Source organism: Felis catus, chromosome B3 (genome assembly GCF_018350175.1).
Source record: "Felis catus isolate Fca126 chromosome B3, F.catus_Fca126_mat1.0, whole genome shotgun sequence".
Taxonomy (NCBI): domain Eukaryota; kingdom Metazoa; phylum Chordata; class Mammalia; order Carnivora; family Felidae; genus Felis; species Felis catus.
The window spans coordinates 119913675-119938243 of NC_058373.1; the positions used below are offsets into that span (position 1 = coordinate 119913675).

General features: G+C 43.0%; 2 protein-coding genes across 8 annotated transcripts; one reads left to right on the forward strand and one right to left on the reverse strand.

The window, feature by feature from the left end:
• Positions 1–1523: 1523 nt before the first annotated feature.
• ACYP1 (acylphosphatase 1) lies at positions 1524–14992 on the reverse strand. Of its 3 annotated transcripts, none has more exons than XM_011283412.4 (3): positions 14730–14992; positions 8960–9057; positions 1524–1938 (listed from the first exon to the last, which is right to left on the reverse strand). In XM_011283412.4, the coding sequence occupies exons 1-3, from the start codon at positions 14890–14892 to the stop codon at positions 1723–1725; spliced, it is 477 nt and encodes a 158-aa protein (XP_011281714.1). In that variant the 5' UTR covers positions 14893–14992; the 3' UTR covers positions 1524–1722. The 3 variants fall into 3 exon arrangements, with proteins under 3 accessions (XP_011281714.1, XP_044916191.1, XP_003987894.1); XM_045060256.1 differs by lacking the exon at positions 14730–14992 and adding an exon at positions 12768–12900; XM_003987845.4 differs by lacking the exon at positions 14730–14992 and adding an exon at positions 9478–9625.
• Positions 14993–15127: 135 nt separating this feature from the next.
• ZC2HC1C (zinc finger C2HC-type containing 1C) lies at positions 15128–22799 on the forward strand. Of its 5 annotated transcripts, none has more exons than XM_045060254.1 (4): positions 15128–15274; positions 16142–17486; positions 22233–22316; positions 22422–22799. In XM_045060254.1, exons 2-4 carry the CDS (start codon positions 16161–16163, stop codon positions 22494–22496), a joined length of 1485 nt encoding a protein of 494 aa, XP_044916189.1. In that variant the 5' UTR covers positions 15128–15274; positions 16142–16160; the 3' UTR covers positions 22497–22799. The 5 variants fall into 5 exon arrangements, with proteins under 5 accessions (XP_044916189.1, XP_006933065.2, XP_019688875.2 ...); XM_019833316.3 differs by adding an exon at positions 15942–16052 and having other exon boundaries at positions 15143–15274; positions 22233–22799; XM_006933003.5 differs by having other exon boundaries at positions 22233–22799.
• Positions 22800–24569: the final 1770 nt, after the last annotated feature.

Here is a 24569-nt window from a genome sequence, read left to right on the forward strand (position 1 = left end):
TCTCAATCCTTCTCCCCCTTTCGCATGGTGTGAAAAGCCGTTTCAAGCAGTTTTCTCTGTTTCTGTCGTTTTCCTTCCCCCCTTTCCTCCTTTGCACCTACTACCATTTAATTCAATTATATTTTATTTGTGTTTATGTCTTCCCTCACTGTAATGCAAACTCTTTGAAGGCAGGGATTTTATCTATTCTGTTTACTGCTGTATCCCGCTGGCCAAAAACAGTGCCTGGACGGTGAGGCACTCGATGGGTGAATAAATCCACACCCTTCCATCTTACAGAATTACAGCATTTCAGAGCTGGAAAACACTGAGAAACTAGCTCCACCCTCTTAATGTACGGATGAGGACCCCGAGACTCCTTCCATTGACTTTTTCGTTGTGTTCCTAATGCCACTGCAGCTTATTTTCAAACTGAGTAAGAACGTTAAGAACCCTGTGAGAATAGATGTTTGGGGAATTATTTTTTTTTAATGGTGATTTAGTTTTGAGAGAGAGCGAGCCAGCACAAGCGGGGCAGGGGCAGAGAGAGGGGGACAGAAGATCCAAAGCAGGCTATGCGCCAACAGCGGCAAGCCCGATGGCAGGCTCGAACCCGTGAACTGCAAGATCATGACCTTGAGCCTAAGTCTGACACTCAACCTACTGAGCCACCCAGGGATCCCGATATTTGGGGAATGACTAACCAATCCTCAGTTTTTGCTGTCTCCTTTTCGGAGCAATCTAGTATTTCCAAAAATTGTGATTTATGACAAACATGTTAAACTCAGTAGGCATTTGCGATCCACCTGTTAAATGACCGACCGAGACTAATCGACACACGTGAAGGGCTGGATGATGAGGCAAAATCCCGAGTATTGCTTCTAGGGCTGCCATAACAAAATGCCACAGATCGAGGGGCTTAAACAATAGAAGTTTATTTTGTCTCAGTTCTGGAGGCCAGAAGGCTGAGATCAAGGTGTTGACAGGTTGATTTCTTCTGAGACCTCTCTTCTTGGCTTGGAGGTGGCAGTCTTCTCCCTCTGTCGTCACATGTTCTTTCCTCAGTGCACGTACATGTCTGTGTCCAATTTCCTTTTTTTTTTAAAGGACACTGGGGCATATTGGATTGGGGCTTACTCTAATGTCCTCATTTAACCTTGAGTACCTCTTGAAAGACTCTATCTCCAGATAGTCACAGTTTGAGGTTAGGACTTAAACATATGAATTTGGGATAGGGTGACATAATTTATCCCATAACATTGCTTTATATGAAATCCTTGCCCAGAGGAGAGGAATGACAGCGGGAACTCCAGAAAAGTAAAAGTAATTAGTCCAAAATGCCATTTTAAACAGCTAACCTTAATAGGTGTACAATTTCCTGAAGGAAACTTCATGAAAACAATTTTTAAAAATGATTCAAAGTAATTTCTTTTTCTTTCAGCTCTCTTTAAATTACCTCAAAACTCTCTTCCCATAGATGTTTGCTGAGTAAATACCTCTCATTTTGCCCAAAATGAAGTTCACCAAAGAAAGTACCCTACACAGAAGGTTCTAATGTGTTTTTATTTATTAGAATTGTGAATAGTTAGTTGTCATCCTTCTATCATACATATACAGTGATATTCAAATATCTGATACTAACATAACTTACTGACAAATTCTAATGCTGAACACAGAATAGTTCTATATTAACAATAAAAACAAAACCAGTGAGTGTATCTTAGAAAATTTAAATTCGGGCCATTATTTCACAATCTGGAAATCTGAGTAATCCAACTTTACGATGACTTTCTCATTCCTGAAGTTTGCTCTATCGATATGTGATTTGGGACTTCCTCTTGTCTCAAGCCATTCCTGCATATGACGCACTTTAGAGATGGGACCTTGCAATTGTCCTTGCACTGTGCCCTGGTCAGTGTTCTGGACCCAGCCAACCAATCCCAGCTTTTTACCCTCAGCCTAAGGGAAAGAAAAATATGAGAGAGAGAAAAATCCAGTGAGATTGAAAACAGTGTGACTACAATCTGTTGCCAGAATCTTGGCCTAGAATCAAGCCACCGAAACTAATTTGATATTGTCCAGAACAGTCAAAACAGAACTACAGCAAGGAGAATCTCATTGACCTTAACATGAAGAGTTGGCCACTTGACGCCATTTCCTTCTTCTACCCTATAAAACCCAGGCACTAGAAATTTTCATTATGTAATCAGTTTGGTTAAGTACTAAAGACATAAGTACTAAAGCAAATCAGATGCTTTCAAAATGATTCCCTAAGGCTGATTGTTGTTAGGATACTGAGCTGTATCTTGCTCATTTTCCTTTCTCCCAATCAAGAATCTGGTGGGTATATTAAACAGAAAAAGCATGAAGTTATCTGATCCTTCTCTTTGTCTTTAGCCAGGACCACACCTAAACAAATCCAGATGAACGAGTGTCCATTATATCTTTAAAAATCGGGGCGCCTGGGTGGCTCGGTCGGTTAAGCGTCCGACTTCGGCTCAGGTCATGATCTCACGGTCCGTGAGTTCGAGCCCTGCGTCAGGCTCTGTGCTGACAGCTCAGAGCCCGGAGCCTGTTTCAGATTCTGTGTCTCCCTCTCTCTCTGCCCCTCCCCTGTTCATGCTCTGTCTCTCTCTGTCTCAAAAATAAATAAAGGTTAAAAAAAATTTTTGTCTAAATCATTATTTCCTGGGCAACTCATTCCTGTGTTCTCACTATAGAAGAACTGTCTAGCCCAAAGTCTTTATGTTACATCCAAAGCCCACTTTCTATCCTCCTCCTAGGGCAGGAAAAATCATATAGTGATTAGCCTCTGAACATCAAAGTTTCATGAGACTATATAACTATTAGGTTTTTATTTGATTTTCTTTTCTTTCTGTCTAAATAATCACAGCACCTGTAAATTGAATAAGTTTATGAATACCATCTAATCATCGTAGTTGCTTTTCTCTTAGCCTTTCCAACGTTCTTTCCTTTAAGTCATTAAACTGTGGAATGACTGAAAAACTGGGAAAGGTAGCAATGTTTACAGGTAATTTTTTTTTTTTTTGGTAAAATTTGCAAGCAGAGATATTATAAGATTTATTGTTAAAGTAACCTATGTAAATGGAAGGAATTGGGTTACAAAAGAAAATGGGAGTTAACATGACTGCGTGCCCAAATGCCAGAGGAGTGACCTAATAAATATGGGAAATTGCTGCAGTAGGCCAAAGAAAATGTTATGCACGGCAAAACCATGTTTGATGAGAAACTAAAGTATCTATCATATCAGTTATGTTCAAAGCAAAGACATGTTTGTATAATGAACAAAGAGGCTGCCGTCAAATAAGTAACCAATTTAAGGGATACAGAGAAAATTAAGGAATGAAGAAAAATAGAAGATACCTACAGCACGCATTAAGTGCCAAAATGGTGGCATAAAAAAAAAAAAAAAGAAGAACAAAAACACAGAGAATGGATTTCAAGGAAGGACTACATCCAATTGACTTTGTATAACAATTGCACTCTTTTGCTTCAAATTAACCTAGGAGGGTCCGATATCCTTAGATCTTAGAAGTTACCTTATATGGTAACTAGATATAATAATGATTATATTAAGTTTTGAGCAGGACTTTATAAAGTCACAATAACCTTTAAATTGCAATGTGATTTATCTGAACTCCTGAGAGCAGAAAAAAACACTCCCAAGTTTGATTGGTGTTGAGAATGGGAATTTCCTATAGGAGTTTCCTGTAGGTTTTATTTGTGCATTTGATTCTGTTCTTATTTTCTTTTTCTTTTTCTTTTTTCAATTTTTTGTGACGTTTATTTATTTTTGAGACAGAGAGAGACAGAGCATGAACAGGGGAGGGGCAGAGAGAGAGGGAGACACAGAGTCTGAAACAGGCTCCAGGCTCTGAGCTGTCAGCACAGAGCCTGACGCGGGGCTCGAACTCCCGGACCGCGAGATCACGACCTGAGCCGAAGTCGGACGCTTAACCGACCAAGCCACCCAGGCACCCCTATTTTTATTTTTTCAAAAATGTATTTATTTGTTTTGAGAGAGGCAGAGACAGCACAAGTGGGGGAGGGGCAGAGAGGGAGGAAGAGAGAGAGAATCCCAAGCAGGCTGTGAGTGCAGAGCCCAACACAGGGCTTGAACCCACAAAAGCCTGAGATCATGACCTAAGCCAAAACCAAGAGTTGGATGCTTAACCAACTGAGCCACCCATGTGCCCCTGTTCTTATTTTTATTTTTAAAGTCTATTTATTTATTTTGAGAGAGAAAACAGGGGAGAGTCAGAGAGAGAGAGGGAGGGACACCTGGGTGGCTCAGTTGGTTGAGCATCTGACTCTTGATTTCCACTCAAGTTATGATCTCACCGTTTGTGGGATCAAGCCCTGTGTTGGGCTCTGTACTAACAGCTCAGAGCCTGCCTGGGATTTTCTCTTTCTCTCTCCCTGGCTTTTGTGTGTGCACTTTCTCTCTCTCTCTCTCAAAATAAATACACTATAAATACATACATACATACATACATACATACATACATACATACTAAAAACCTTTTTTAAAAAAGAAAGAGAGATGGGGCACCTGGGTGGCTCAGTCGGTTAAGCGGCCGACTTCAGCTCAGGTCATGATCTCACGGTCCGTGAGTTCGAGCCCCACGTCGGGCTCTGTGCTGACAGCTCAGAGCCTGGAGCCTGTTTCAGATTCTGTGTCTCCCTCTCTCTGACTCTCCCCCCTTTCATGCTCTGTCTCTCTCTGTCTCAAAAAAATAAAATAAACGTTTTAAAAAAATAAATAAATAAAAATAAAAAAGAAAGAGAGAGAGGGAGAGAATCCCAAGCAGGCTCTGCTTACCACAGAGCCCAACATAGGGCTTGATCTCACAGAAGTAAGATCACAACCTGAGCTGCTATCAAGAGTTGGACGCTTAACCGACTGAGCCACCTAGGTTCCCCTATTCTGTTCTTATTTTTAAATGATAGTATATTTTTAAGTGATAGCATAATGTTGCTGAATCATGTTCAGTTTTGAATATCTATCGAAATAAATGAACAGTGTTTGTTCCTAAGAAAATTACAGGAAGCTAATTCTTCCTCATAACCATATTCTGAAAACATTATTTTAAGGAATATAATCACCAACTCCAGTCTCCATCTAAAAAGAAAGTCCTTGCAGGGGCACCTGGGTGGCTCGGTCAGTTGAGCGTCCGACTTCGGCTCAGGTCATGATCTAGCGGTTTGTGGGTTTGAGCCCCGCGCCGGGCTCTGTGCTGACAGCTCGGAGCCTGGAGCCTGCTTCCGATTCTGTGTCTCCCTCTCTCTCTGCCCCTCCCCTGCTCATGCTCTGTCTCTCAAAAATAAATAAATGTAAATAAATAAATAAACAGAAAGTCCTTTCAGATCAATAACCTAGACTTCCATCTTAGGAAACTAGAAAACGAAGATCAAGCCAAAATTCAAAACAAGCAGAAAGATAAAAATAATAAAGATTAGAGTAGGGGCTAATAAAATAGAGAATGGAAAAAAAGAGAAACATCACTGAAACAAAAAGTTGGTTCTTTAGAAAGATCAACAAAAATTGCCAAACCTTTAGCTAGACTGATAAAGAAAAAGAGAGAGAAGGCTCAAATTACTAAAATCAGTAATTAAAGAGGGGACATCACCATCAAGCTTACAAAAATAAAAAGGACTATAAGGGAATACCATAAACAATTGGGTAGCAACAAATTACATAACTTAGATGAAAAGGGAAGATTCTTAGAAAGACTCAAACTACTGAAACTGGCTCAAGAAGAAATAGACAATGTGAATAGACCTGTACTAAATAAAGAGACTGAATTAGTAATTTAAAACTTCCCACAAAGAAAAGCCCAGGACTAAATGGCTTCAGAGGTGAATTATATCAAATGTTTAAAGAAGACTCTTTCACCAACCCTTCACAAATTCTTCCACAAAACAAAAGAAAACTCTTTCCAAATCATTCTATTAAGCCAGTATTACCCTCACATCAAAACTGGGCAGGGGCGCCTGGGTGGCGCAGTTGGTTAAGCGTCCGACTTCAGCCAGGTCACGATCTCGCGGTCCGGGAGTTCGAGCCCCACGTCAGGCTCTGGGCTGATGGCTCGGAGCCTGGAGCCTGTTTCCGATTCTGTGTCTCCCTCTCTCTCTGCCCCTCCCCCGTTCATGCTCTGTCTCTCTCTGTCCCAAAAATAAATAAACGTTGAAAAAAAAAATTTATAAAAATAAAAAAAAAAAAACTGGGCAAAGACATCACAAGGAAAAAAAAAAAAAAACAACCCCAAAACTCTAAGCTAATATTACTTGTGAATATGGATGCAAAACTCAACAAAACATGAACAAACCAAATACAGCAACATATAAAAAAGATGGCACACCAAAGAAAAATTGGGGTTTATCCTAGCAATGCAAGGTTGGTTCAACATAGAAAAATCAATACACTATAGCTTAAAAAAATCATATTAATTATAAGCATGATATTAATAAAACAATGTAACATACCATATTAGCAAATAAAACAGAAACCGGATGAAACCAGATGATCATGTCATAGATGAAGGAAAAGCATTTGACAAAATTGAACACTCAAACTCGGAATAGAAGGGAACATCCTCAACCTAATAAAAAGGCATCTGTGAAAAACCCACAGCTAACATTATAACTAATAGTGGGAGGTTGAACACTTTCTCCTGTGATCAGGAACAAGACAAGTGGCCCTTGCCACATCTACTTAATATTATAGTGGAGGTTCTAGCCAGGGCGGAAGAAGAAATAAAAGGCATTCAAAGTGGAAAGGAAGATGTAAAACTACCTTTACTCACAGATGACATATCTCATATACAGAAAAATCTTAGGGGATAAACTCACACACACAAATTAGAACTAGTAAACAAGTTTACAAGATTGCAGGATATAAGATGAATATGCAAAAATCAATTGTATTTCTATACACTGTCAACGAACAATGAAAAATGAAACTAAGGGAACAGTTCCATTTATAATAGCATTGAATATAATACATTTCTTTTTTTTTATTAAAAAAAAATTTTTTTTAACGTTTATTTATTTTTGAGACTGAGAGAGACAGAGCATGAACGGGAAAGGGTCAGAGAGAGGGAGACACAGAATCTGAAACAGGCTCCAGGCTCTGAGCTGTCAGCACAGAGCCCGACGCGGGGCTCGAACTCACGGACCGTGAGATCATGACCTGAGCCGAAGTCGGCCGCTCAACCGACTGAGCCACCCAGGGGCCCCGAATATAATACATTTCTTAGGACTAAATTTAACAAAAGAAGTACCAGATTTACTTATGGACAACTATAAAATATTGTTGAAAGAAATTAAAGAAGATGTAAATAAATGGAAAGACATCCCATGTTCAAAAATGGAAGACAATATTGTTAAGATGACAATACTTCCTAAATTGATCTACAGATTTTTAGAAATTTTTTAAAATGCTTATTTATTTTTGAGAGAACGAGAGAGAGAGTGCAAGCAGGGTAGGGGCACAGAGAGAGGGAAACACAGAATCTGAAGCAGGTTCTGAGTTGTCAGCACAGAGCCCAATGCAGGGCTTGAACCCACAAACTGAGAGATCATGACCTGAGCCGAAGTCAGACACTTAATCAACTGAGCCACCCAGGCGCCCCATGATCTACAGATTTTAAGCAGTCTCTATTAAAATCCCAGCTGCCTTCTTGTAGAAATTGACAAATTAATTGTAAGATTCACATGGAAACATAAAGGACCCAGAATAGACAAAAATAATCTTGAAAAGGAAGAACAAATCTGAAGGACTCACACATCCCAATTTCAAAATTTACTTCAAAGCTACAATAATCAAGACAGCATGGCACTGACATAAGGGGTGAGGGGACAGTAGAGAAAGATGGGCTATAATACTGCCGGGTCCTTTCCCTCGACAACTTTAATCTTTGACGCTATCACCTCAATTTACTAAGACACAGGAATTTACACTGCATACTTGGTACCAAAGCTAATTGGAACATAGCTCTTGCTTTAACTTTTCAGCAGTTCTCTTTTTCAACAAGCACTTCATGTATGAGTATGAAACAGGGGGAACTGATTTGCAAGTGATTGGAAAAAGAGGTATGACATATACCATTCATATTTCGAAGATGCAGGATTGAATTTTCTGTCCCACAGTACCAGGACTGTGACACTTCTTATTCTTCAGTCTTAACTCATTATCTTTGGGGTTGGCAATACAGTGGGAAGGCCTGATATCCTCTTACAGAGACAGAAAGCAAACTGAGATTGCAGCGGTGTGTGCAAGTTGAGGGTAGGTGAGTGACATTAAGGCAGAGGTAGAGTCTGGCTGTCAATGGTGTGTTCATGTCCACAATTACTCTCTATTACTCTAGTAGGAATACTAGACCCCATGTTCAATGTTACCATTACTTACCCTGGGATACGTAAGGTATTTTTATTAGAAAAGCTTTAGCTTGAAAAGGTAACTCTTCTTTCAAAGCCATAATGAGTAGGAAGGAATCAAGTGGGGGAATGGGGTAGATGGAAGAAATAAAAGAGGTCTGAAGAAAATGCAGCAGCTGCAGAGGAAACAATTACATAAATTGCATAATTTATCAACAGTTTCATCTAAATGCCATCTGACCAATGTTAGCTTTCCTACAAGAATTGTGATCTCGTTAGATGAGGCCACAACAGGGAGAACTGGGAAAGCCCTCGATTCCCCTGGGGAAGAGAGACGCTCATTAATAAGTGTTTAGGTACTCTGGTACCATTGTCAGGAAAGACCGATAGTAACAGCAGATGATTCTGCCATTTACATTGTATTTCACGCACTACAAAGCATTTTCATACCCATTGCTCTACAAAATACCATGCGGCTACCAGATGGCCAGCGTCTCCCAAAACACATTTGTTAGGAACACTGTCCCTTGTTCCCATACACATAGCCTAGCTATGTCCCCAAAGCTTGTAGGCCACATACCTGAGTGTATTTGCGGAAAAACACCCCTTGGACCTTCCCAAAAATCTCATAATCCACTGATATCAGGGTGTCCCCTTCTGCCATGTTCATGCTCATACCTGTCAGGGACCAGAAAAGCAGAAAAGTAAAGGGCTCGGTATCTTATTCCAGGACCCCAAATCCTGAAGAAGAAAGGGCCATACCCACACGTCTCCATCTGTAACCCCTGCGACCTCTCCCTGACATAATGATCCTCGAACTTCAGAGCACAGAAGCGAATACGTGCAAGCGCGGATATCTTAAGTGACGGGAAATCACCCAGGCCAAAGAGCTTCGGGTCACAAATGCCACAGAGGACCCTGTTGGGGCAATTACCTGCTTATCCAACTACCTTCCTAAACCCATCTCTCACCTGGCTCCCTCTCCATCCCTTCCTCTTCCCACGGACCTGGTCCCCTCGGCCACCAGAATCACCTCCTACCAACATTTTAGGGGTAATCAAACTATGAGCACGCCACGGGGCCCTGTCCCAGGCTCACCCTCCACGTCCTCTTGTCAGGCGCAAGGGACTACACCGGCGACCCGCACCCCAACGGTTCCCACAGTCCAGTAACCTCGGCGCCCGGAAGCCTAGAGAACGGCTCCTCCTTCGCGGTCTCCCATGCCCATCACCTCGTATGACCAATCAGAAACGGCGCCCTCGGTCCAGGGCCCGCCCAGAAGGCGGGATTTCCATCGGGCTAGTCTGGGAGCGCCGGTAAACCTTGGGTCCGGGATCTGTCCAGAGTCTTAGTTCTCATTCTACAGACCCAGGCCTCCCCCCACCTCGGAGTCTAAGCGCACCCCTTTTCTCATTTTTCTCGTGGGGAGAAAGACACACGTGAAGAAGCACTTGAGATAAATTTACTCAGTGAATATTTACTGAAAGCGTTCTGTGTCCCAGGCACATTTCTAGGTGGTTGACCTACATTAGCGGACAAAAAGGATCACTGGTCGGGAGGAACTTACATTTTGGAAGTGGGAGATAGATGATAGACATTAAATACCATAAACAAATAAATTGAATAGGACACATTGGCAATCCTGCATTGATTAAGTCTAACAGCATCATTTTTTTTTTCCCAGCAGCATTTGCTCACTTTGTGTCTCTGAGTTACCCTTTGGTAAGTCTCACAATACATCAAACTTTTTAATCATTATCATATTTGTTATGGTGATCTATGATCAGTGATTATGACTCACTGAAAGCTCAGATAATGGTTAGCATTTTTTAGCAAAGTATTTTTCAAATTAAGGTATGGGCCCTTTTTAAAGACATAATGCAATTGCATACTTAATAGACTACAATATAATACACTGGGAAAGCAATGCATATAAAAGTTATATTTCTATTTGATTCACTTTATCGCAACCTTCACTTTATTGCAGTGATCTGGAACAGAGCCCATGATGTCTCTGAGGTATGCCTGGTACCTTTCTGCCCTTTTTCTTTCAGTTCTCTTCAAATTTTGGGCCATGCCCAAGTCTGGAATTGGTAGCAAGGGAGATAAGTGAATAGAGAGGTCCCAACGGCAGTTATTTTTCCTTCTGTGCTTCTGGAAGCTGCCCATGAAATTCTATCTTACTATGAAAACTCCAAATAATGCTTATCTAAGTCAACCAATCACAAACACAAGCAAAATAACCCATGGCCCTGCAATCACAATTGAATCAATCAATCTAAGCCAAATGACCACAATGCATGAATTTCTTTCCAGAAAAGGGAATTGTCAAGGGGGTCGTGGCTGATGATTGTTAAAAGTACAGTCATCTTGCAGGCATTTGAATACAGCTATCCTTATGATTAAGAATGCGTGTGAAGGAAAACTGTGGTGTTTATTGTTCCTCTTTGCATTGCTTGTATACATTACATCCTTTCATAATATAAGACTCCATATGTGATTATTCCAGGAAGGCAGACTTGGCGAGGTGAGGTGGATTTGCAACAGAAGTCATACAGATTAACCATTTTGCTTGTTCCCCCACTGAAAAGTGAGGATCCAGATCCTGAGGAATCATATAACCTTAGTGGGGGTGAAGGTGGGGTGGGAAGCAGGATTGAATGTTATACTTGGAAATATTTGAAAATAATGCTAAACAGAGTGCCTGACTGATGTTATTTCTTTCTCTAAAATTCATTTTTAATGTTTATTTTTGAGAGAGAGAGAGAGAGAGAGAGAGAGAACAAGCAGGAGAGGGGCAGAGAGAGAGAGGGAGACACAAAATCTGAAGCAGGCTCCAGGCTCTGAGCTGTCAGCACAGAGCCCAATGTGAGGCTTGAACTCATAAACTGCGAGATCATGACCTGAGCTGAAGTTGGACGCTTAACTGACGGAGCCACCCAGGCGCCCCTGAAAAATTCATTAAAAAAAAAAAAAAAGACAAAAATATCCCAAAGCAAAACAAAACAAAAAACTAGTTTCTCTATAGAATTAAAAAAAAAAAAAAAAAACAACTATTGTCTACTACCTATGGGACATACGTAGAATATACAAAGAAATATACAAAGATGAATGATATATAATTTTGTCCTCAAAGAATTTATTTAGGGGGTGCCTGAGTGGCTCAGTTGGTTGAATGTCTGACATCAGTTCAGGTCATGATCTCACAGTTTGTGAGTTTGTGCCCCGCATTGGGCTTGCTGCTGTCAGCACAGAGCCCACTTCAGATCTTCTATTCCCCTCTCTCTCTGTCCCTCCCCCTGTCACACTCTCACTCTCAAAAATAATAAAACACTTAAAAAAATGTTAAAGGGTTTATTTAGTATAAGGGATGAATATGCATGCAAATAAAGTGTACAACATGCTCATCAATTCCAAGACCATCCCCTGAGAGCTCATCATGAGTCAGCCCTGTCCTGCCACAAGGACAGAAGATATCTGAAAGCGCAAAGGAGCAAAAAGATTCATTTTGACTGGGAAGATTGGGAAAGTGTTCTTGGAGGAAGCAGTACATCATCCAAGGTTACACAACCACGACCAGTAAGTGATAGAGCTGGGATTTACTTCCAGCAGTCTGAGTACAGAGCCCACTCCCAGAAATGTTACGCTCTCCCACCTTCCAATGCATGGAACTTGAGGCAAGTTGGTACTGCTGAGATAAGAAAGTAGGGGAGGGGGGGCGGGGAGTGCAAGTGGTCAGGTGTGGCTGGACCAGGGGTTCTCAACCCTGGTGAACAATAGGACATTGGGGGAAGCTTCTCAAAATACCAATACCCAGTCTCACCCCAGAAATCGTTTTCCAGGGAGTCCTAAAGCTCAGCCAGGGGTGCTATCCACTGGGCTAGACTCTGGAGAGGCAGGGCTGGAAAGGTAGACTGGACCTCATCTGGCAGATCCAAAAACCACGTTAAATTATGTGTTCCAACTTGAAGGGGAAAGATAAAGAAGGTATAAGTAAAGATATAGGTAAAGAAGAAGCCACTAGGTAGGAGAATGATGGGGGTCGGAGGTAGTAGGATAACTGCTCTGGCAGCAGCATAAAAAATGAGCTTTGGGGGGGCGCCTGGGTGGCGCAGTCGGTTAAGCGTCCGACTTCAGCCAGGTCACGATCTCGCGGTCCGTGAGCTCGAGCCCAGCGTCGGGCTCTGGGCTGATGGCTCAGAGCCTGGAGCCTGTTTCCGATTCTGTGTCTCCCTCTCTCTCTGCCCCTCCCCCGTTCATGCTCTGTCTCTCTCTGTCCCAAAAATAAAATAAACGTTCAAAAAATTAGCTTTGGGAACAGATGTTGCAAACAAGAATAGCAGTTAGGAGAGTGATGCTGTCTGAATGAAAACTGAGGAAGAACTCACCAAGGGCAGTAGAAATATAAAGGAACAGTCAGTCACAGGGGCGCCAGGACGGCTCATTTGGTTTAGCAACCGACTCTAGGTTTCGGCTCAGGTCACGATCTCATGGTTGGTGAGTTTGAGCCCTGCACTGGGTTCTGCGATGTTTGAGCCTGTTTGGCATTCTTTCGCTCCCCCTCTTTCTCTGCTGTGCACACACACTCTCTCTCAAAATAAATAAATAAATAAATAAATAAATAAATAAATAAATAAATAAATAAATAAAAATAAATAAATAAATAAATAAATAAATAAATAAATAAATAAATAAATAAATGTAAAAAAACCAAACAAGAAACAGTCATGTATGAGACATTGCAGAATAAATTCAACAGAACCTGGTGACTAGTTAAACAGAAGGGGTGACCAAAGGGAAGGAGTGGAAGACGACACGCTATCAGCATGAAGGAGAACCCCGGACAAGAAGTAGATGGGGAAATGGGGAGATGATCATGAGTTTGTTTTCTGTCATACCGAGTTTGAGGTTCCTGACGAACGCTCATGTGAAGGTGATACACGGGCTGTCGGAAATTTGAGTCTGTAACTGAGGAGAGAGTGTTAAGGCGGATATCATTTAAACATAGGTGAGACCAGAAATGTCAGCATTTGGTTGAAATCATCAAGGAAGAGAATGTCTGGAACTGCGTATATATGAGAAACCGGAGGGCTTTGGAGAACACCAGATTTGGGAGGCAGGTGAGGAAAAGACATAAGTGTCAGAGACCTGGAAGAAGATGGAGGAAACACGTGAAAGAAGAAACCAAGGAGACACCAGAGCAAGTGAGAAGAGAGTTGCAAGGGAGGGAAAAATCAATGATGGCAGATGAATAGGCTGAAGAAATAGCTTTTGTCTTTGGCTATCGGGAAGTCACTGGCAGCCTGGCAGTTAAAGAAAATGGAAATGGTGGAAGCCAGACCACAACGGACTGGACAATGAGGGCAGATGAGAGAGTGGGGACCGCAAATGTACAGCTATCTATTAAGAAGTCTTGTGGAGAAGAGGAGAAATGAAGGGGAACCTAAGATGAGAAGCAGCAGGTCACGGGAAGTGAGGTTTGTTTTGCAGGGGAAAGTTAAACGTACGTTAAAACCAAAGAGAAGGAGTGTGGGGGTAGATACAACTTGAGGTGAACAAGATGGAGGGAGAAAGTGATGGAGGCAATTCCTGGAGGGTACCGGAAGGGACTAATTCAACAGAACTCATGCGAAGAGAAAGATTCTCTTCCCTCAGAAACAAGAGGGAAGGAATGCAAGATGGAGGGGGGCACCCTGGGAAATTCTGGCAGACTGGAGGGGAGCTGCAGGAGTTGATGACAGGCAGGCCAGATGCTGAGATAATTGGGACCGTCGGAGTAGCGGGAAACGTCTGAAGCTGCATATATAGAGAAAGCAGCAGAATCAGCTAGAAAAGAAAAGAAGGAATCAGAAAGGACTGCCCTGGAGGGCCCACCAAGGAATTTCTCTGAAACATATAAAGCTGTAATATGACATGTTGAAGCATTAACACCGACTACTGCTGTCCATTTTATTTCCCATGTGCATTAATCTTTTGAGTAGTTACAGGAAAAAAGTAAACTGCCTGTTTCAAACAGCTTACACAAATGAACTGAAGCATGAAGACAAATAAACGCTCTCCTGATGTTAACAAGTTATAGAATACCATTTAGTGTTGAAACCAAGTTATACAGATTATTTTCGATCTGGTAGTTCACTTTATTATCATTACACTTGGCTGAGTCACTGTTGGGCCCCACAAAGAGACGGCCAGAGTTACCACGTGAGAGTAAAACATTATATCAAAATAATTAGCTTGGCTACAAAAACTACCTCGGAGAGATACTGACTAGCAAAACCTAGCCAAGTTGCTAAAATTTGACCGCAAGTTCCACACTAGTGGGGAAGAAAAGCACAGATGGACAGCCATACCTGGGGCCCGTACAAAGCAGCCGAGCGTGCTAAGAAAGGCTATCAGCAGGCCCACTCCCGCTAAGTGGGCGGACACCGGAATCCTGCGGCAGAACGACTCCAAGGCACATCTAGGGGCTCTGTCTTTTGCCAGAGAAGGGCACACCCCAGGGTCTGGGAGCATCGTTCTCAGAAAAATACAAGTTCTTTGATGGAGCCCCAGAAGAGCCTCTCCCGCCCCCTCTCCCGTTCCCCAAGGGCAGGGCGGGACAGAGCTGCAGAGTTGGCGGGACACCGGGTCAAGTGACACTCAAACTGACCACACCCCCCCTCCCCCCGCGGGCGGCTCCCGACCGCATGCGGACTGCGCCTGCGCGCGCCGGCCGGGCTGCGTTCGCGGCTAGAGAAGGGGCGGGGCGCGCACGCGCTCCCGTCTCCAGGCAACGGGAATAACAGAGGCCACCTGAGAGCGCCTGCGCGGCGGTCTGTTGAGGTGGGGGTCTGGTCTGGAAAACTAAGTCCTGGTGCCAGCTTCCCCTGAGCAGGAACGGTCGCCAGTGACTCAGGTACGCGGAAGGGGGGGGACAGACATGGGGTCAGCGCCTCGACCCCCCCAAGGGCTCCATGGACAGAAGAGCGAGGGCTTGTTCCCACAGCGGAATCCCCAGTGGGGGCGCCCCGGCTGACCTCGTAGCACAGAGCGTGACTTCGGCATTCCGGATCTAAAAGCTGCAGCGGCCAGGTCAGGTGGCCCCCAGCTCTCAGGTTACAGACCTTCCGCCGTCCGCACCGCCGGGACTTCTTGGGTGAGAGTTTGGCAGCCAGGCACCTGCTGCAGGCCCTGAGCGGCCTCTGTGTTTGGAGTCAAGCACGGTGCCAGCAAGAGCCAAGCCCTGAGAGCTCTCTTGTGCCAGTCACTTACCTCTGGGCCTTAGTTTACTCACCTGTGAAATGATAGGGCTGGATTCAGAGTCCTAAGGTCCCTAAATGCCAGTCATGTAACTGAGCGAAACGTTCAGTGTATGGGTGAAGAACCGAGCCAGCAAGGGGAAGCTGCTTGTGCTGTGTCACAGGCCTAAACCTTGACTTTCAATTCGATAGCTCTTGCCATTAAATCTTTCCACCCATCCATACTGCGTATGGCAGGAGCATCACTGTGTATGGCAGAGGCTGGTACTGGAATAAAGCTAGGTGGCAGGAACACCCGTGTCACGTTCGTTTTTCTATTCTCAGGACCTAGTTAAGTACCCACAGGAAATAATAAGCATTCACCAAATGCTTATTGGAGGAAAGCTCTGGCATACCCAACACCACTGTTCCTAAGAAGTTCAAGAGAGTATGTAGGTAGGACAAATGTGGAAACAGTTTACTTTAGCAGCTGGGGTGAACCTCAGACAAACTCCTTACAGATATCTGGTTTAAATCTCCCCTAGGCTTCAGTCCAGTCCCTGAATGGCTGGTCTCCAGTTGGCGCCACATCTGCCTGTGGGCGTTATGCTCCCATATAATAAAGCGGAAGCTCCAGGGCTCCTCTCAGCTAAGCAAGAGCCCTGTGAAAAAGGTGACTCTTCTCAGCGGTCCTCAATGGGGCACCCAAGGAACAATTTCCAGCAGAAGCTTTTGAGCAACAAAGAGCTGATGCCGGAGAATCTCTACACTCCCTCCAAATGGAACACGTACAGCAAAGCTTGGAGCTACTCCTATCCCCAGTGTGTTGGAATCAGCCAGCAGGATTCCAGAAGCAGTCCCCAGGGCCAAGCAAAGGGTTTGTTTTACTCATCAGATCCTCAGTCCTGGTATCCCAAAGCAGATAACCAGGAATTCATCCCCTTTACAAAGAAGCGAGTTGGGGTGGACCGGGCATACCCACTGAAACCTGTGTTCCACAGGAAGTCTCATAGTACGAGTGAGGCTGCCATTGATGGGGACCAGAATGTCTCTCCAAGACCCCCTGAACCAAGAGGGTTTCCATACAGCAGTGTTGGTTCAAGGAACTGGGAGAATTCATCTGGGGTTTGTGCTGTTGCTGCCACACAGGAGGAGAGGGCCGTGGCACATCCCAACAGGACTGAACGGGTGCAGATCCAAAGACTAGAAGCTGCAGGGGAGAGCTTACGGGAGGAAATCCGAAGAAAAGAGACCCTCCTAAGGGAAAAGCTGAAGAAGACAGAGGAGGAACTCAGAAGGATCCAGAAAGAAAAGGAACAGGCTAAGGAAAATGAAAAAAGAGAGCTACAGAGAATGACACTCCCCAGGAGGAGAGTTAAAGGTAATAGCAACACCACATACAAATCTACCTTCTCCCCAGAACTGGGGGCTGAGGAGGTCTTCAGCAGACACAGGGGAGAGGATGAAACTAGAGGATGGCCTCAAGAAAATTCTAGTCCACTCCAGTTCTCTGATTATGGAATACAGAAGCTCAAAAGGGAAAGACTGGTGGCAAGCAATAACAAAATCCGAGACTTAGTCTCAGGGCCACCAAAAGAGTTCTCTCAGTCTTCAGGAGTGCCAGGCCATGCTTCACGGGGATCCACCAGCAATTCTAATCTGTCTAGGGCACCAGACTCCTCAGTTTCCAGCTGTTCTACCGAGGAGCCAGAACTTGGCGAATGTAGCCATTGTGGACGCAAGTTCCTGTTGCTCAGACTGGAGAGACACTCCAACGCCTGCAGCAGGATGCAGAGTTCCAAGAGGAAAGTGTTTGACTCCTCCAAGGCCCGGGCCAAGGGCACAGAACTAGAGCAGTACTTGAACTGGAAGGGATCAGCCTCAGTCCAGGTAACAAGGCAAGGGCCTTATGGATTTGACTTTGAGTGGGGGTCATTGTAAAGGGACTGTTACATCAGTTTTCTTTAGAAAAAGTTCATGTGTCATATAGGGAGAGAGTGAGAATGAACATTTATTGATTATAACTGCGTGCCAGGCACTGTGATGGGAGCTTTTCATAAGACCCCCACCACAACCCTTTGGGGGTTTCACTGTCTCTTATTTTATCAATTCAAGAATCAAGTCTCAGAGAATTTTACTTACTTGAGATCACAAAAGGCTTCAAATGGCTGAGTCAGCCTATAAATCTGGGTTGGAATGACTTCAAAATCTAGACTTAAAAAATATTATGTCCTATTGATTATAAAAGTAATAAATGTTTACTACAGAAAATGTAAAAGATGGGAAAAATATAAAGAAAAACCACGCAGCTGTTCAACCCCCCTGCCCCAAGAGAATTCCTTGCTCTTTGTAATATATGTTCTGCCACCTCCCAAGATTAGGATTTGTTACTCCTATAACCATATCTACTTTTTCAAGATTAGCTCAATTTTGATATACCTTCTTAGTAAGTATATAAAACACAATTAAGTTTGCACTTTTGGTTAACATTCCAACTGCAGAAAAACTAGGTTGTAAAAAAACCATGAGACGCTTCCGTGGTAAGGTTAGGGGTACCTCACAGGCACATCTGGACAATCAGATCTGGAGAAGATTGTCTGTCTCATGGATCAGTCCACTACGCCGCCAAGGTTATGCCCCTTGGTTTTTCAATGAGTGTTTGCCAAAGTGTGGCGTGCTGGCAAACGCTTTTTATTTTAGTAGTTTTAGTGTGCGTTAGAAAAATATAACACCATATGAAGCCCGTGGTGTCTAGGAATCATGAACTTAAAAGAAAAATATGAAGTAATCTATAGTAAGGGGAATAAAATGAAAGTGGTAGGCAAATGATCAAAGTTTGGGAAAGCCTAGACCACATGACCTCAAAGCTCCATCCAACTCTACTTTTCTAAAAAAAATATGAGAGCATATTCTGTTTTCATTTCTTTTCAACACTCCCTTTGCTGCACTAGCACGTCTTGTCCGTAAGCCCTTTACAGTTTCCATGCATATTGCTGGGGCCTTTGAAAACTCAAACTTACGTGGTGGCTGTTAGGAGAAGTCATTTGTAGTTATTTCTTTCAGTACTGTTTGGAAGATCACCACAAGAAAGTCCCTTCTGGGTTCAGAGATAATCTGCCTGAGGTCCAGTTTCCAAAATTTTGCTCTTGCAGATAATGATATGATCACCAGTTTTCCTGCTCTTTCCTGTTTTCTTTCTGGTCAACCTAATAACCCACTGGGGTCTTCTCTGTCCCACTATAGCAGTTATTTCTGGCCAGCACCTAAAAGAATCTTGTGTTTCTTAAATTCCTAAATACATTAGGAGTGAAGCAAAAGAATTGAGTTTCTGAGATCAGACCCCCTAGCTTTGTGGAAACTCATTTGGGGCAGTATGTTGCACTGAGGACACCAAAGCAGAAAGGGTCTAGATTGAGATGCGCTCCGCTCCTTGGAATGTCCCAAGTCTTATTCGAAAGCTTTATGCCTTTGGAAGCTGAGTGGTTTGTATCTCCCTCTTACTCGTCTGGTGTACTCGTGAGAGTAGGTGACTTTCCTTGTGTCCTTTAATGTTCCCATAACTTCCAGTCTCCAGTCTGGAGACTCCCCAGTCTCTCCACTGGACCTTAAGCATTTGAGCACAAGGCCAACATCTTTGTGCTTTGTGATTGATGAGTGTTAACTGAATAAAATTTCAATATGATGAATTCAGTGTAACTATCATATAGTTGAGGAACTTCTCCCTAATTCAATTCTCTTTAAAGTTCCTGGATTCCATCTCTAACACTCAGATTCTCTTGTCTTCTTGTCTGTTTCATTAAGACTCTCTCCTGAAGGATCCTTTTCCTTTGATAATATCTCTTCCTGTTATTCATCATTAATGATGTCAGATCACCAAGCGGCTACTTGCCTTCTTTCTTCTGAAGAATTAATTTTACATTAACCTAAATCATACTTGAATACATTTTAAAAATCATGTACTGAGTGACGTATAAGGTAGACAAGCAGGATCCTGCTTCACCCCTCCATCCTAACCTGGCCCCCAGCAGCAGCCTTCAGTTCTGAAAGATGACTTCTTCGATATGTATTTCCATATTTCTCAATATGCTTATTTTCTTCATTAACCCATTTTACACATCATCTGTTGACTTCCTCTTATGAGTGCTGTGGGTAAAGCTTTCTCTCACATCTCCTCTCTTCTTACTTTTCTCTTTCCCTTCTCCTTCCATTGTAGTGGAATCACAATTTTGCGTTAAACCAGTAATCAGCTTTTCCATTATAATAACCACATAAATGTTGTTCACTCAACAGTGAACAAATTCTGCCTCTGCCCACATGCACCTGGAATTAGTAGTTGACTCATGTTTTCATTTGTTTGGTTTCTTGCATACCAGTCTCTAGTTTTTTCCCCTAAATGATCCATCTGATGTCAGACACCTGTTAATGTTTTTGTAAATGTTCAAACACCTCTTATAATCCATCAATTTGATTTTTTTTTTTTTTTAATTTTGGAAACCTCCCTCCCACCACTCTTTTTCCTCCTGTACCAGTCTGGACTGGTTATTCTCTAGACCTGGTGCAGACCTATTGTGTTAGGATTTCTATTTGTTCCTCTTATGTGTTGGGTCCCATTTCCAGCTTCTTATGTCTTCCGTCTCTTGCCTTACTTTTTGCGTTGCTGAAGCTTTCAAGAAATGTGCTTGGGAGGCATGTTTTTTGTCTCGGAATGAATGAAAATATCTATATGATAGCATTATATTTGATGGATGACTTGGCCAGGTATAGAATTCTAGGTAGAAAATGAATTTCTATTCGAACTTCTAAGGCATTTTTTTCCACTAGCTTTTAGCCTCCAATGTTACTTTTGAGAAATCTGATGCTGTTTTGCTTCCGCTGCCCAATATGAAACCTCTTTTGGTGTTTCTCTTTTTCCAAAAGCTTACAGGATTCTCTATTCTGAAATTCTGAAATTTCACAATGATTGTGTTGGATACTTGGTAGGCCATTTCAATTTCATGAGCAGTCACCTTAATTCTAGGAATGTTTATTGTTATTATTTCTTTAATAATTTCCTCCTTGTGCTTTTTCTGTTCTTTTTGAAACTCCTATTGGTCAGGTGTTGGATTTCTTGGATTGGCTTTTTAATTTTGTAATCTTATCTATTTTCTATCTTGATCTTTTTTCTCATTTGGAGTAATTTTCATGACAGTATTTTACATTTGTTTTTATTTTTAGCTATCACAGTTTTTTTTTAATTTTTTTTTTAAAATTTACATCCAAATTAGTTAGCATATAGTGAAACAATGATTTCTGGAGTAGATTCCTTAATGCCCCTTACCCATTTAGCCCACCCCCCCCACAACCCTTCCAGTAACCCTCAGTTTATTCTCTATATGTATGAGTCTCTTCTGTTTTGTCTCCCTCCCTGTTTTTATATTATTTTTGTTTCCCTTCCCTTGTGTTCATCTGTTTTGTTTCTTAAAGTCCTCATATGAGTGAAGTCATATGATTTTTGTCTTTCTCTAATTTCACTTAGCATAATACCCTCCAGTTCCATCCACGTAGTTGCAAATGGCAAGATTTCATTCTTTTTGATTGCCAAGTGATACTCCATTGTATATATATACCACATCTTCTTTATCCATTCATCCATCGATGGACATTTGGGCTCTTTCCATACTTTGGCTATTGTTCATAGTGCTGCTATAAACATGGGGGTGCATGTGTCCCTTCGAAACAGCACACCTGTATCCCCTGGATAAATGCCTAGCAGTGCAATTGCTGGGTCGTAGGGTAGTTCTGTTTTTAGTTTTTTGAGGAACCTCCATACTGTTTTCCAGAGTGGCTGCACCAGCTTGCATTCCCATATCATAGTTTTAATTTATAATAGTTCCTTCTGGTTCTCTGGTTGTAAGTTTTCTTTTACCTGCTTTGTTGCTGTTTCCTGAGGGAGGAAGAACGAGTTCATGTACTTGTTTTTGTTTCTCTCTTGTTAGAGCTTTACTCAAATATCTGGTGATCCTAGGCTGTCCATTCATATTTAAGTGAGGCTTGTTCATATTAGAGTTATCAAATTGTGAACCTTTGCATTGGGGTCACTCAGGGTCAGCATCTAATGGCTTTTCTAATGGATGCTTGGTGCATCCAGAGAACTCTTGTCTCCTGCAAGGGTGCCAATGTGTTTGACATCCTGGGAGCAGAGTGGGGGAAACAGACCGACAGTTCCATAATTTGTCGTGTATACTTGCACTTAATCCCAATTCTCAGTCTCAGTATTAACCCTGTTCGCTACTGTGCCTGGACTTCCTGAGTCCGAAACCTGTCTGGTTCAGTTTCTCCAGAGAATAAAGCCCTGTTCTCCTGTGAGGGTGCTGGAAGTGATGGAAACTTGGTTGTGCAAGATGGCAGAGGGGCCCCGGGACCCAGTTTATTCTTGCCATGCACATTCTCGTGAGCACCGAGCCTCCCAGTACTATCCTCCTTGGCAGGCCCTTAGCTTAAGTGCCTCCACTCTGGCAAGTCAGCTCTGCTGCCCTTTCCTGTTCTCTTTGACCTTATGGGTGAACACCCTTTACATTTCCTTGCTGTCTTTCTGAGGACGACTCAGGAGACGAGGTAAACTCCAAGTTGAATGATCAGCCTTCCTCCTACTTACAGGCTGAACCTCCTCGGAAGAGCAACTGGAGACAGAAGCATGAGTCTTTCATCTGTACCCTCCGTCAGGCTCGAGAAGTCCAGCAGGTAATTGCCAAAGGTGGAAACCCCTCAGACTTGCCTCCTATCCTGCCTGCAGAAAATCCAGATTATATTCAGTGTCCTCACTGTAGTCGCCACTTTGCCCCCAAGGTGGCTGAGCGGCACATTCCCAAGTGTAAGACCATCAAGAACCGGCCTCCACCTCCAAGGAAGCATCCCAGTTGAGCGGACAACAGTGGAAGCCTCCTTGATAATTCAGAAGGCTCTGCTTCTCTTCAGCAGTAAATGGGAGTAGAATAATTTGATGGAAAACAGAACTAAAAGTTTTATACCTCCCCCATCTGCCTGGAGAGCTTCAATCAGTGAGGAGAGACCCTTTGCTAAGCAGCAGGAGGCAAAAGGAAGCCTCAGCTTCCCACTAAATTACCAGCTCAGGCTGGAGTGCCTTGTTATTGCCCTAAGAACGGATGGCTGAAGACACTCGAGAGGCGAGCGGGCTACATTAAAGCTCTGTTCTTGCAAGCCCGACTCGTGATGTGAGCTGGTTAAGTGCCTGCATGCGCTCTGCCTTCTTGCCACTGGCTCTGCATGTATGTCTGTGGTTCCAGTTAACTCTTCTCTTGCAGGAAGTTGGTTCATTACATTGAGTTGGGTCAGAAGATCATGATCACCCAGGTGGTATCTTATGAAAGATAATACGATTTTGCCGTAAGGCAAATGGAAATTTATCCTTGACCTCCCTGATGCATGGTCCTGCCAAAAGCTAATACAAGTCGGTAAGGTTAGGGTGTCAGTATATCCTAAATCCTCCTGTGGTTACTGTGTACTAAAGGGAAACTCATCTTTATGTGCTTTACAGGGTAAGGGGGCGGGGGGGGAGCACCCTGTAGGTCTCAGTAGTTGTTCTTTTCTAATGGATTTCATGTCAAAAAAAAAAAAAAAAAAGAAGAAACTTCAGTTTCAGCCACTGCTAGCATTCTGCTTTGAAATCAGTTTGCTTGTATGGCTTTTTAAAATGAGAACAAAATCTACCATCAAAGCAAGCTGAGACATTCCCGTGGCACATGTCCCTCTCCATTACACCACAGTAAACAGCTATCTTAGCAAGTAAACAGATGAAAAAGATACCAGATCTTTTAAATTTTCCCTGTGCAGAATTGTGCATACTGCAAGTAACCTTCATAATTAGACCTTCAATAAATGGGGTTTGGAGATTAAAATTAAATAATAAAAAGAGGAAGTCCTAGATTGGTCAAATGGGAGAAGTGATAAGGTAATGCCTGTCAGGGGTAGTATCAGTTCAGATAGGATGAAGATTGCACGACAGATCTGAAATAACTGATCTGATTATGGTCCTGAGACCATCACTCAAGTTGTTAGTTTCAAATATTAGAGGGGTGCCTCAGTGGCACAGTCAGTTGAGCATCCCACTTCGGCTCAGGTCACGATCTCACGGTTTGCGGGTTCAAGACCCACATCGGGCTCTGTGATGACAGCTCAGAGCCTGGAGCCTGCTTCGGATCCTCTGTCCGCCTCTCCCTCTGCCCCTTCTCCGTTCATACTTTCTCAAAAATAAATAAACTTAAAAGAAAAGAAAAAGAATGGGGTGCCTGGGTGGCTCAGTCGGTTAAGCGTCCGACTTCAGCTCGGGTCATGATCTCACGGTCCGTGAGTTCGAGCCCCGCGTCGGGCTCTGTGCTGACAGCTCAGAGCCTGGAGCCTGCTTTGGATTCTCTGTCTCCCTCTCTCTCTGCCCCTCCCCCCCCCCCCACTCTCTCTCTCTCTCTCTCAAAAATAAATAAACATTAAAAAAAATACTGGGAAAAAAACACCCAACCTGACCTGGGCCAATGTGACGGGGCAGACAATAAAGCCATATTTTACTAAACAATAAATGGCCACTCACTCTTGTTCCATTTCCTCTGCAGCTTCTGCTGATTGGGCTAACAGATCAGACCAACATGAAATATGAACTTAAAATTTTAGCTGTGAAGCTGAAAAAAATTTATATACTTAAAAAACAGTACATATTAAATTGCTTTATGTTCTTCCTAATTGTTGCAAAGAGGGATCACATAATGGAGCTTTAGGTTGGCCACTTGAAGAACCCTCACACAGTGGATATTTAAACCGATATATACATTCATTCCCCAGGCAGGCCTAGTGAGGTACAAATTGTAAGTTTCACACTTGATGGTAAAAGCAATAGATGGCAAGAATGAGCTGTGGCCAAGGCCGCAAAGTGGTAGCTTATGGACTGCTTTGTCCTACAGATGTGTTTTATCTGGCTGGTACGGA